We start from the raw sequence: 14,033 nt of genomic DNA on the forward strand, positions 1-14,033 counted from the left end.
TGCTAAAAAGAAGACAGAGATTTCACAGCTTTCAAATGTTGGAAAATCTGTTGAATACTTATGTGCAACAATCACAAGTATTGTACAAATTTTGTCAAAGAAACAAAATTACGCATAATTGGATAACTACAAAGCTCAACAAATATTCAGGCAATTCAGTGATACAAACAGTAGGCCATGTGAAATTTCTTGTCACACCAGAACACGAATTTAATGACGTGAAGTAAAATTGTTCTTACCGTTGCTCACAGTAAATTCCAATGTTGTAGTGCGATATGAAAGATGATCTGTATGTCGCTTTCTCCTATGAACGATGTAATATGATGTTCTGAACAACAAAAATAATGTACAGTAATCTATGGCTTATTTTATTCGTTCTTGAGTTAGTACGGTGAGGAACGCATAGGTAAATGTAGACATTACAAACCGGTATCCAAGAAAAAACAATAAACTATTGATGTAAAGCTAACGAATCACGTCGCTTTCGGCATAATCTACAAAAATAGTGCAAGAAAACTACAAGCAAGATATCATTCTTGGTGACGGAAAATAGTTTTACCAGACAGTTTGATTCTGTAGTAATTCACCTGCAGGGGAACTACATAGTGAGAGCATTTATGAGTATTCTGTATCCGCCGCGAGAGGACAATATTTCGCGTGGAGTCGCAGTCACTGCAGAAATATTCAGCACAGGGCAGGTGGGGCAGCGAGGGGTACTCCGCCCCAGCTCGAGGGTCAGGCACATTAGCACAGATATACAGATGACAGTGCAGGCCGCAGTGCCTCAGCGTGCCAAGCGGATCGTGCGCCTCCAGCAGTCAAAGGGTTAAGGACAAAAATAGCATCCTTTTGGGAAGTCTACAGCTGTCTGTCATCATACCCACAGTTCTCAATCTGTACTTCGTAGCAGACTTCATATTATTGTCCTTTGTATGCTCATGGTGTGCTAACATGGAGCTGAGTTCTCTTATTTTCATTGCATCTATACCGACACGAGAATGTGGTTAATATTTTCCTTGGTCTCTTGCTTTCAAACACATCATCTGCCTGCTGCTGCCTCATTGATGAATGTAATAAATTTCTCACACACAGAAAAGCTTCTGCGCACAAATCACCATAATTTAGAAAACATCACATGTACAAAATTCAGCTTTCCCTTTTCTCACAATATTCCACAAACCATGGAGGGAGGACAATAGGCGGACCTCATATTCTTAGATTTCCGAAAAGCAATTACGACATAAAAAACACGGATTAGATTCTGAAATAGGTGAGTGGCTTAAAGACTTTGTAAGTAATAAAACTCAGTAAGTTTTCCTTTATGGAGATTGTTCCTCGGAGACAAGGGTATCGTCAGGAGTGCCCCAGGGAAGTGTGATGGGACGACTCTTCTTCTCTATATACATGAATGATCTGACAGACAAGATGAGCAGCAATTTATGGCTGTTTGCTGATGACACTGTGGTGTACAGGAAGATATTGCTGCTGAGTGACTGTAACATGATACAAGATGACCCTGACAGAATTTCTAGTTGGTGTGATAAATGTCAGCTTGCTCTAAGTAAGTGGATGAGTAGAAAAAACAATCCTGTAACATTCGAATATAGCACTAGCAGGGTGTTGCCTGACGCTGTCACATCGATAAAATATCCAGGAAGAACGTTGCAAAGTGATATAAAATTGACTGAGTGCGTCAGGTCATTAGAGGAGAAGGCGAATACTTAATGTTTATCTTATTGGGAGAATTTTCAGAGTGTATAGCTCATCTATAAAGGAGATGGCATACAGAATGCTACTGTGACCCATTCTTGAGAACTCCTCAAGTGTTTGGGATCCTCACCAGGTCGGATTAGAGAAAGATATTGAAGCAATTCAGATGCATGCTGCTAGATTTGTTACTGAAAGGTTCGAACGGCACAGAAGTACAGTGTGTGTTTATAAATCAGATACACAAAAGTAACTTTTAATATGAAAAAAGTAAATAACTTACAGAAGTGTTTCAGCACGCAAGTACTTTGTGTCTATAAATTAGTTATACAAAACTAACCTTTAACTGTGAAAAAGGTAAATAACTTACAAAAATGTTTGATACAGCACTGAATGCAGTGTACCTCCAAGTGATGTGGAGGAACAAACACTCTGTCTTTTAATGTAACGCCATACGTAGATGTCTGTTGGGGATAAATCAGGTGACAATGGTGGCCAAAGTATTGTTCCACCATGTCCTATCCAAGTACACACATTCCTACGGGGTTCTGTGACAACTTCCCGATAATAATGTGTTGGTGTGTCATCTTGATATGCCAATTACACTGATTCAGCAAAAAAGTAAGGACCATAAATCTTCTTGCAGCGTACAGCACAAAAGATATTTACCTTATGCGACTCCCATATGTGCTGGATTATGTGACGTGGTTTCTGCTCACCCCCATATATGGATATTATGCCAATTCACTTTACCGCAGATAGGGAAGGTGGCTTTGTCAGTGAACGATTTTATTATGAAAATGGTCTTCAGTCTGCATTTTATTAATCATGTCTATACCCGGGCCGCTGAAACATTGCACTTGATGTTTGCGTACGAAGTTGGCAGCGTAACAGAGTAACAAGTGAAGAACGATAGGCGCTAGGTGTTCAGCGTGGGGAGCCAGCCAATCACAGCGCAGTGAGCACTGCTGTTACTCACGTGCTGTGACGTCAAAGTTCCCGTGTTGCCGGCTTTGTTTAGTGAATGTGTATACAACGTGAATTGTATGTTGTTTACTGCATGTTTTCGTTGTACTGTGTGCTATATCGTTGTGACTTTTGTTACGTTGTGAGTTTACGTACTTGGAAAATGCCACCGAAAAGACTTCGTTCACGTAGTGACAATCCTTTGCGTCGAGGGGTGCCGCTAAACAGCCAGGCACTGGAGTTGCTACGCAGAAGTCGTGAGTTTTATGAGCAGGAGAAAAACTACGTAAGCATTCATGGACAGCCATCAATTCCTGCCGATAAAGTGGTGGAACGTACGTCGAAAACTCTTGGAATTAGTGCAAGAACCGTAGTAAGTAAGGGAGTATTACTACAAAACTTGGAAGATACTGAAGTGAGCCGTAATGATTCCGAGCTGTCTGGATCAAATAATACATTTTTAACAACCCCGGGAAAGAAGAAAAAGCAGCCTAGTCCTATCACAGGTTTAGATTCTTTCCAGACTGATGCAATTCGTAGGCATGTTTATGCTTACTACAGCAGAAAAGAGTATCCGACTGTAGCTAAGTTATTAGTCTCTTTAAAAGAAAGTGAACTCTTCAGGGGTGGTAAAACATCACTAAAAATTGTGCTAAAAATATGGGTTTCCGTTACAAAACGCTAGATGGACGCAAAGTACTGTTAGAGAGGGCACACATTGTTACCGCTCGTAGTATTTTCTTGCACAAAATTGTGGGCAGAGACATTCATTCCATAATTTGGCTGTTGCGTGAAGCTCTTGTGACTGTGGATGCAGCCTCATGGAGAAAAAAAAGTAGAGCATGTCGAGAAGCTTATACGAGCAGCACAGACAACAGAAGGCATTATCAGTGGCCATGAACAATCAACGATTTGTCTTGCTGATGATGACGATGAAGACGGTTTTGGCGATGAATCGGACAACAGTGACGATGGCGAGCTGGATGGAATTGCCATTATCGCTGTAAATTGGTGAGTGAAAAATTACTAATATTGGTTATTTATTGCAATCTCGGTTATTATTTATTTTGTAAACTACGTACATTATTGATTTTAATGTACCAGTTGTCAGATGCTTGTTTTTTGTATTTCTTTGTTCCGTTATCGAAAGGGTGTGCATTGTTATACTTTTACATGCATTATTATACGGTTGTTTACTTCCTGTCATTGTACTACAACTAAAAACGAGTTTTTATATACACTGCAATTGTTCAATCGCTTACATTTACGAGACGGGACGGAAAACTGCATCGTCTGCTGTGTGTATAGGGGCTGCTGTTGCAACATCGCTATTACAGTATAGCCAACTTAACTAGACAAAAAGCGAACTGTCAAGTGCAATGTTTCGCCGGCGCAGGTATACACAAAACTCAACTCATTTCTCTTAGTCTCTTTCCCTTAATGCTTGAACCATTTCCAATTTGTAAGTATCCTTAATGACTTCCAACTGTGCCACTAGGCATATTGAATTCTAAGCTGGCATATCTCACTGATTTACTCGGACTCTGAATGTAAGTATAACGAACTTGTTCAATTGTTCCACCAAGAGATTGCTGAATGGCCCTCACCCAGCATCCTACGTGCTTTACAGCCAGTTTAGATGAAATGATTGTACCAATTACCACTTTTGTTTGAGGTGATGGCTTGCGATATTTAGTCCTGAACTGCCCCTGAACTATGGTAGCACCTTTGGATTCATGAAACCATAAATAACACAGTGCATGCTCTGCATCATTCTAAAACTCCATGATGACTATTGGAATATCTCGTTCGTGCATGCCATCTAGCGGAACTGTTGGGAACTAACAGTGTTTGGCGGGAGCAAAACTAAGATATAATGCATTCAGTAAAACTAAGATGCATTCAGTATTGCATCAAACATTTCTGTACGTTACATACCCTTTTCACAATTAAAGGTTACTTTTTTACAACTAATTTATAAACATCATGCATTACAAAAATGCTTTATAAACTTAAATGGGAATCCTTGGGGAGAGGACGATACTCTTTTCACGAGGCACTATTCAGGAATTTAGAGAACCAATACTTGAGGAAATTGCAGAACGATTCTATTGCCACAAATGTAGATTTCACATAAGTATCTCAAAGATAAAATGAGAGAAATTGGGGCTCACATGCAGGATTTCAGATAATTCTTTCCCTAACTCTATTTGAAAGTGGCAGGAAAGGAAATGACTAGTAGTCGTATGTGGTACCCTCTGCAATGGTGACACCTCATCACCTTTTCAAATCCTTCAAAATAAAGTTACCTCAATTGCCAAAGATCCATCTGTAAATGTAAGATGATCTTTACATTAATCTATTACACAATGTAAAAATGTTGAACTCAATAGTAGTAGTAGTAGTAGTAGTAGTAGTAGTAGTAGTAGTAGTTGTTGTTGTTGTTTAATCTGCGAATGTAAGATGCCCTTGTATTTTTCGAATGACGAATTTTGGAAACAGCCTAAACTTATTATAGATTAATGAAAATATTCAATTTTTTAAAAAGTAAAATTTAACTGGATAGATAAAAAAAATTATGGAAGAACTAAATATGGATGGGAAAAGACCTAGAGGGCGCCCAAGAACACTGTGGAAAATGGGAGTGAGAATATCTGTAGAAAGGAGAGGTGTGACTTGGCAGCAAGTGGAGGAAGAAAAGTGGTGGGAGGACCGAGCCAAATGGAGGAGACTCATCAGCACCCAGACCCGGCAGTAGCTGGAGCGGGATTCGGATATAGATAGATAAAAAACTTAATCATGTGATGGCAGGAGAACACACATATAAAAGGTATTACAGTTTGCAAACTTTCAGAGCCAGTGGCTCCTTCTTCTGGCAGAAGTCTAAAGGGGAAGGAAGAGGGGTGAAGGAGAATGTCTGCTGAGGTTTAGAAAAAGGGGTAACCTGAACTCCAGGACAGGGGAAACTTACCAGACAGTACCTGGTGTTCTGGGTGGCTTTTCTGAACTCTACCTTTTTCCTAAACTTCACCAGTCCTTTTCCTTCTACCTTTTCCTACAACTCTTCTGCCAAAAGATAGAGTGACTGGCTCTGAAAGCTTGCAAACTGTAATAATTGTTATGTGTGTGCTTGCTGCATGAGTAGATTTTTTTTCCTATCCAATACATTATAACCTTACAATAGGATAAATACGGCAATTTTCTGATGAGTAAATATTTCGGTGTCTAGTTTGTGTAGTTCAACACTCAAACTCTTCAATAAAACTAAATAGCGTACAGGTAAATATAATTAAGAATCAATTTATACCTGCTGTTTGGCTGAGTCACCAGATCAGTGTCAGTTACAAGGCGGCACAGCAGCTCAAAGCGTGCCGACTGTTGTCCCATAATGAGTGCCTTGCACTTGCACTTCTCCCAGCAATCACAATACGCAGTTGGGGAAGTGCGTTTCAACTTACAATCATGACCCTTGTGACAAACTCTGGCACACTCAGTGCAGCAACACAAGGATCCAGTTAGACCACAAGTTCTGCATTCAAATATGTCCTGCAAAAACAAAATAAATGTTAATAGCGAAGTAATCAGAGAGAAAGAGAGAGAGAGAGAGAGAGAGAGAGAGAGAGAGAGAGCACAAACAATACCTCACAATATTCTTTTTTTTACTAACTTGGTTTATGTGGACATCGCCAGTCCAGGTGAAGCTACATGTATCATTACAGCAAATGACGTGCAGTGGTGAATCATCAGGAGCTGATCCAGGTGGGTAAACCATTGAGGCAATTTGTGCTTTCACTTGTGCTTCACCTTCTTCCTTGGCTGCTACTCGCTGAATAGTGTCTAGAAGTGTCAGAGCTGCTGTGTATGCTCGCACTGACACAGCCAACATGAAAGGTGTCTGCCCTTGTGCATCTCTGTAACATATTTATTTAAAATTTTAGACACTAGCCATCTTGAATGGATGTTTGACAATTATATGTTATTGAAACAATTGCCAATATAAAACAATTATTAAACAAGATGCCACTGGAAGAATTTTACAGACAACACAATTTCTTCATTGGTAACACGCTCACCAAACGTAGAGCCATAAAATTTATTGGTTAATAACTGCATTTTAAAACTGAAGAAATTACAGGAAATTAAGGAGATTGGACCTGGATAACAATCAGTGGCTGATGAAAGTTTAAAAGGGAGCATTAGACAATGACTGACTGAAAAAAAGAAATACTGTGTGTTGGAAGACAAGTGTACAACTTTAGGAGGCGACTTGTGATGGAAGAAGAGTAATTAGTCTAGAAGACAAGACCCAGTAGATATCATTGGATAACACACAAGATATCTATATTACTACATGGCTAACCTGGGGTATGATACTAGTCGCAGGTTACCTATCGAATGGCTTCCAGAGGCAACAAAATTTTGATTTTCAATATTTCATACAGTTATTGACAGAAATTGAAAATGCTGTCATAAACTACTCATTATGAGCTATAATCTTGTTAAAGGTTGAACACGGTAAGTCAATATCCCTGAGGCAGCATAATTGATGTTACAACTATTATTTAAACTATATTCATCCACTATTTAAGAATGAGAGCATGTATCGACTTCCAACAACCTTTACACATAATTTCAAAACTTAAAAAAAAAAAATTTCTCTCCTACACACCCAAAAAAAATGATGAAAGGAAAGAAGTTTATTATGTACTACATTTTCGTTGTTCGTGCAGTAATACTATGGCATACAGCATTATAACTTTAACTTAGTACTTCCTCACTGTTAAGTCTACTTGCAACACATTTTGCAGACAGTATCCACATATATCACTGAATGCAACAGAAAAATTATATCACTGACACATAGTTCCAGAGATATCAAACAATGGAAAATCCAGGGTGGAATGTAAGATTATTACAAAAGGATAGTTGCTACTCACCACATAGAGATGCTGAGTCTCAGATACAACAAGACTGTCACAAAATAAGCTTAAAGTCAACAAAGCCTTTGTCAAAAATAGATATCACACACACACACACACACACACACACACACTCACTCACTCACTCACTCACTCACTCACAGTCTCTGGCAGCTGAAGCCAGACAAAGGCTTTCTTGGTCGAAATCTTATTTTGTGACAGTCTTTTTATTGTGCCTATCTACAAGTCAGCATCTCCACTATATGGTGAGTAGCAACTATCCACAGTTCTGGATATATGTTGTTTTGTACACAAGAGAACATTTTTTAAAGAATTGGGAATGTGGCTTTACTGGTTGCATCTAACAGATGAAATAATAAAATATTAAAATGCACTAAATGAAGCATGCAAATAGGAATAGAGTGTCTAAAACAAAAGACTGACAGGAAGAGCAAAATAGCTAACCAGGTATAACTAGATCACAAATACCAGGCTGCAGAAGCATGTATTGACTGTCTATATGAAAATTGGAGAAATCTTTGAAGGAACAAGAAGTAACCATATGAAAATCAAGAGCTGCAGATGGCAAGTCAGTGCTTAGGAAAGAAGGGAACACTGATAGGAATATATAGAGGGTCTATATAAGGTGAGTGAACCACAGGACAATATTATAGAAAGAGAGGAGGAACTAATTACAGATCAGCTAGGCTATATGATACTGTAAGAAGCATTTGACACAGCACTGAAAGATCGCAGTCAGAACAAGGCACCTGGAATGGATGACTTTCCCTAAGAAATATTGAGATCATTTGGAGAACACACCATGATAAACCAATGCCAGATGGTAGACAAGACAAATGCAACAATTGAAATACAGAGAGTTAGAAAGGTAAAGAATGTAACGATTCCAACTACAAAGAAGACAGAGGTGTGAATATTACCAAGCCATCAGTTTAATAAAGCATGGTTACCAAACACTAACATGAATTATATAGAGAATAATGGTAAGTGACATAGACGTCAAGCTCATAGATTATTATTTTGGGTGCCAGAGAAATGTAGTCACATGTGAAGTAATAGTGATCATATGGCACACCTTAGAAGACAGACGGAAGAAAGCCAAACCTACATTTACCAAATTTGTAGATTTAGATTAAGTTTTAGGTAATTTGAATGGAATACACTCTTTAGAATTCTGATGGTAGAAGGGATAAAACACAGAAGACAAAAGGTTATCTAGAACTTGCACAGAAATCAGACTGTAGTAATAAGATTCAAAGGACATGAAAAGGAGGTAATGGTTGAGAAGAAAGTGAGACAGGATTGTAGGCTATCCTCAATCTTATCTAGTCTGTATACTGAGGAACTAGTACAGGAAACCAAGGAGAAATTTTGGAAGAAATTTAAAATGACATTGTTATTATCTCAAGTTGTCAAATGACTTGGAATATCAGACAAACAGAAGGGAATGAGTACAGAAAGGAGGTTATAAAATGAATGTTAGCAAAAGTAACATAATGATAATGGAATGTAGCTGAACAATATCAGGCATTGTTGAGGCAATTGTGTAAGAAAACGAGACAAAGTAGCACACAAGCTATGCTGTTTAGGCATCAAAGTAAATGGTAACTGTTGAAGTAGAGAGCATTTAAAAGGCATATTACTAATAGCAAGGAAAATGCTTCTGAAAGGAAAAAAAGAAAACACTGCTAACTTTAGATGTAATTTTAGGTACTAACAAGTCTTTTCCAATGATTTTTGTCTGGCATGTAGTCTTGTACAAAAGAGAAAGGTGGACAATAAGCACACCAGTTCAGAAAAGAAGAGAATAAAAGCTTTTATATATTGTGGTGCTACAGATGAATGGTGATGATTATAACTAATGGAGAGGTATTAACTGAATTAGAGAGAGAGAGAGAGAGAGAGGAAATTTATGGCACAACTTGCCAAAATGAAATGATCATTTGCTAGGACAACCCTGAGGTATCAAGGAATTGTTGATTTGGTCACGGAAAGTACGGGAGGTAAAAATCTTTTAGGGAGATCGAGGCTCAGCTACATTAAGCAACGTTAAAAATGCTGAGATAAGGAGGCTTGCACAGGATAGGCACGTGTTGTGAGCTGCACCGAACCAGTCTTTGGACTGCAGACCGCCATAACAATATGGAAAGATACATTAAATGTGTGTGTCACTGTTACCATACTTCTGACAATACTAAATTTTGATGTTTCAGTGTGGTTTGCTTGATAATGGCCTCTCCGTAACTCTGAATTTGTAACAAGGAAAGCAGAAATATTCTGATTTGTTAACCAAAATTAAGTTTCATTTCCTGAACATATTTACTTTAGTACAATAATTTCATTGCGTTAACCTCATATTGCCCCCTTCAATGGCAGGATAAAAATTTATCTTTACAATCCAAAAGGCTACAGGATTCCTTGCAAGTTTTTCATGTCATACAATTAGACTTTATTACAAACACCTATTTCATCCCAGTGCATCAACAAAACTTTATTCTTATGCTGGTCAGAATATTTTGTTTTAATTGTTTTAAGAATCTTGCTATATAAGGCCTATGGAGATAAAATTTCTGTAGTTGACAGGCACAATGTAGCCTTACAGAGGTGTGTGTGTGTGTGTGTGTGTGTGTGTGTGTGTGTGTGTGTTTGTGTGGGTGGGCGGGCGCGCGTACGCACGCGCGCATGCATGCCCATACGCATGAGCGTTGGAAAGGGGCGGGGGAGAGTGGGTCTGTTTTAGTCAGCTCAGGAGGAAGAGACAACGTTCTTTCAAAAGCTTGGGAACATTTACAGCCTGGTTTACCTAGGTATTGATTGCTCAATCCCCTAACTATGTCATGAGTGGCTACCTTTACAACTTCCATTACTTATATTCCAACATATTTCTTTCACAAAGTGAGTTAGAAAAACAACACTTATTTCTCAAAATACTAGATTTGAAACTGGACACACTCAAATATAAATTCAATACTTTGACCCCTGTCATCTCATGTAACAGGTACTGCAGAGGACAGCTTTTTGTGGAAATTGAGTATGCTGCTTGGCAATTACTACATAGATAGTGTGGCAGTATTTGTCACTGCAGAATTATTTATATAAACACTACAAAGTTAAAAAAAAATTGAGGAGGAAAATCACTGGCAGTTATGGTCATGAAATATTTTCACAGAATAAAAAAGTGTAATGGGGGATGCAAAACACAGAAACCGAGCACGAGTATCAAATTTTATACCTGAATGGCTTCTTCCTGACTGATACCTTAATTAAATTAAATAAGCCATGATGAGAAATGTGCTGTCCTTGACAGCTTTCCTTGTCCGTATGAATTATTCTCATTTTAATAAATTCCTATAGTTCTTACTACTTAAATTTATTTTCTTTATCAAAATTGGCAACTCGCAACCTTTGAATTACTTTCTTCTGCATTTACGTATCGTAAAGACATACATGATTACACCTAGATACAGACATCTGTAAATATGTGATGGTGTTACAGGTACACAAAAGTAGTAAACTACTATTGGTATCACTGAAATGCAAATCTTCAGGGAAACAAGCTTTTGGGGTAATTTAAATGAATTTACATATATATGTTGCAGAAAATAGTTCTGACACATCATTTTTAAGTGCATATATGATTGAATGGGTTCTGATGGCTTGTCTACTGGAAAATCCTACAGCACTATCAGTTGGTGTGCCATGCCAAGGTTACAATTCTGAATGCGGCCAACAACTTTAAATCAGTTTTGGATATCTACGTGCACTGTCATCGAGTTGCAGAATACAAAGCTTTAGAGACTAGACCTTGATGAAACACAGTGACTGTCTTGCACTTTTTTTATTACATTTTTCAGTCCCAGGTCACTCAAATGGTTTCATTACATATTCTGACTTATCCCCGGATCATCATCAAATCATACTTGAAGCAGTATAGATGACACCAACATGCATAGACAAACCACGAGTAGCTACTTACTGTCCTGTCACTGTTAACATGACAATGCTACTTTTCAGGTTCTTTTTTATCAATTTCAATGTATATTCACTGCTCGCCCAAAAAAAAACATTCATGTTCAAATACAGATACATATTTATATTTTTTTATACATAAAAAATAAAAACCTCTGCTTTTATGTGAAAGTTAACAGCAATATAATAAATTTTCAAGTGCACATTATACTGTGTCACACTCACAACCGTGCAATAGGAAATGAATCTCTAGCCCAAGAATCCACAGACAACAACAAACACTAATGTGGTCAGTGAGCACACTACAGAGAGCTATCATTGAGGAATCACATTACACCAATTCAATGCTCCCCTTCACTTTATGCTACAGGATTCTAAAACTAACTGTTTACAAAGCAAAGTGGTTTTAAACTAAATGACTCAGAACATTTCTTTTTGTCAAGAGTATCTGAGATTTCCGCATAAGTCGAAGTCTCTGAGTGGTAGTAAACAACTCAAACAAGAGTGTTATACACCTCACAAAAGTTTCAGAACTAAGAATATTGTATCTTGTCTGAAACGAAGACAGTTAGTGCAGATAACAGGATGTTTTCATACAGTTGGAAAAGTAAAGCAACAAAATCATTTATGATTAATGTGCAGTGCTGGGCTTCCTGATATTTGGTTTGTGGGGTGCTCAACTGCGCGGTTATTAGCACCGGGACAAAGTCCCAATTTTTACACAGTCCTCTTTTTTTTTTTTCTCTCCACAATTCAATCTAGTGACTGTCACAAATGATAATGGTGATGATGATTAGCTTTCTGCTATGAATGTTCTGATTATGATGACAATGGCAGTCACACTTAAAAATAACCCTTGAGGGACTACATTATCTTCCTCAGAACAGTTCACATAGGATATAGGTCAATTTGAGAAAAAGAAACACCAGAGGAAGGCAATAAACATGTAAGAACACAAGGCACATACATGTAGGTGTCTGTAAAATCACCACTCTTTCAACTATCTGAATTTAATATCTCCACAAATCATCACAGGTTTCTTTGCAAGAGTATCGAGAAACAAAAAATAAATAGGGATCAGAAATGGTCTATTTACAAAAGCCTGTTGTATAGCCACAACACAAAAGTGTTTCCTATTAACAGCAATCTGTTAAAACCTTTACAAAGCATGACTTTTGAACTTACACAAAAATCATGTAATACACTATAATGTACATTATTAACAATGAGTGTTCTATTGTCTTTAGCATACAACACAGATTTTATTGTCGACACAGAAAAAGCAGCCACTAGAAACATTGATCATGGTGTCACTAAAGTCAAGGATGTCCCTTTTGTATCAGCGCTGAAGATACACTGAACCTACAATATCTTTGGTTCAGTTTGTAGAGTTTTATAGTGTGTCAAGAATTGAATTCTGACCTCACTAGGAAAGTATACAAAGCAGAGGCACACGTAGAGCAGGTATATGACACATTTCTAAAAGATATATCATTCTGTTAACTCACAAGATAAATCACCATTCATTTTTACAATTTTCAATATTGTCAACTTCTTAAGAGCAATGCTGAGGAACTAGAAACACGTGTTCTCTTCCAATAACAGTGGTAACATTCACAATTAATAAATATTACAATTTGGAAGTGGTGGTGAAATGGTTACTCATTTATAGTTTCAACATACGTGCATATAGCCCGTGTACAAATGGTTGTCTAAAAATCACAAACATGTGGAGTAACTCAGTCATAACAAGGTACTCCCCAGTTCATTTGGAAGTTTTCAATTGGGCAGCTCGATAACTACATTATGTTCCATTTTTAAGTTATTTTATGGAATTCATAATTGTGAGAAACAAATGTCTTATCACACACAGTCAAAGCAATGTCCAGAATTTACAACAACAGAGGAATGTTTTCCACATCATAATCCAGCCACAACTTCCTGGGCTTCAACGTGTCTAACCATTTAGCATATGAAATGTAAACTAGTAAATGCGGAAAGTATTACCTCTGATTTACATACAATTTCTTTGTTGCAAGTATTTTGGAAATAAAGGTAAGAATAGAGTGTTAGATAGCACTTGTGTCCAAAGATACATCTTGATGGACATAGCACTTGTTGTTGCGTAGTGACAAACAAAAAGTAGCAAGAAGTTTACGACTGATGTACTTCTAAGCCTGTAGTGTGTGTGTGTGTGTGTGTGTGTGTGTGTGTGTGTGTGTGTGTATCCTTACCGCTTCCCAGACCATTACGATTTATGAATTAGTAAAACATATTACAGTGAAAAAGATATGACTTACTTTGCACCAAGTAATGTGCCCAGATGAGGGGCAAGACCTGGACTCTCACAGAGTAAGCGCAACGACACAATTGCATTGTTTTTCCGTTCTATGGGATCCACGACATACGAGTTGCTAGGACTTGCACCAGAAGTTGAACCTAATATAAACA

The 14,033-nt window shown here is 37.8% G+C and overlaps 1 protein-coding gene across 1 annotated transcript in view; it reads right to left on the reverse strand.

Annotated features, from left to right (window-relative positions):
• LOC124596466 (E3 ubiquitin-protein ligase UBR5) overlaps nucleotides 1-14,033 on the reverse strand; it is a 354,797-nt gene that overhangs the window by 222,400 nt on the left and 118,364 nt on the right. Inside the window, exons 18-20 of the mRNA XM_047135607.1 lie at nucleotides 13,883-14,021; nucleotides 6,341-6,584; nucleotides 5,981-6,219 (exon numbers count right to left, since the gene is read on the reverse strand). Coding sequence (XP_046991563.1) covers nucleotides 5,981-6,219; nucleotides 6,341-6,584; nucleotides 13,883-14,021 — 622 coding nt within the window. The remainder of the gene's footprint in view (nucleotides 1-5,980; nucleotides 6,220-6,340; nucleotides 6,585-13,882; nucleotides 14,022-14,033) is intronic.

The sequence above is a fragment of the Schistocerca americana genome, chromosome 2 (genome assembly GCF_021461395.2).
Source record: "Schistocerca americana isolate TAMUIC-IGC-003095 chromosome 2, iqSchAmer2.1, whole genome shotgun sequence".
Classification (NCBI taxonomy): Eukaryota; Metazoa; Arthropoda; class Insecta; order Orthoptera; family Acrididae; genus Schistocerca; species Schistocerca americana.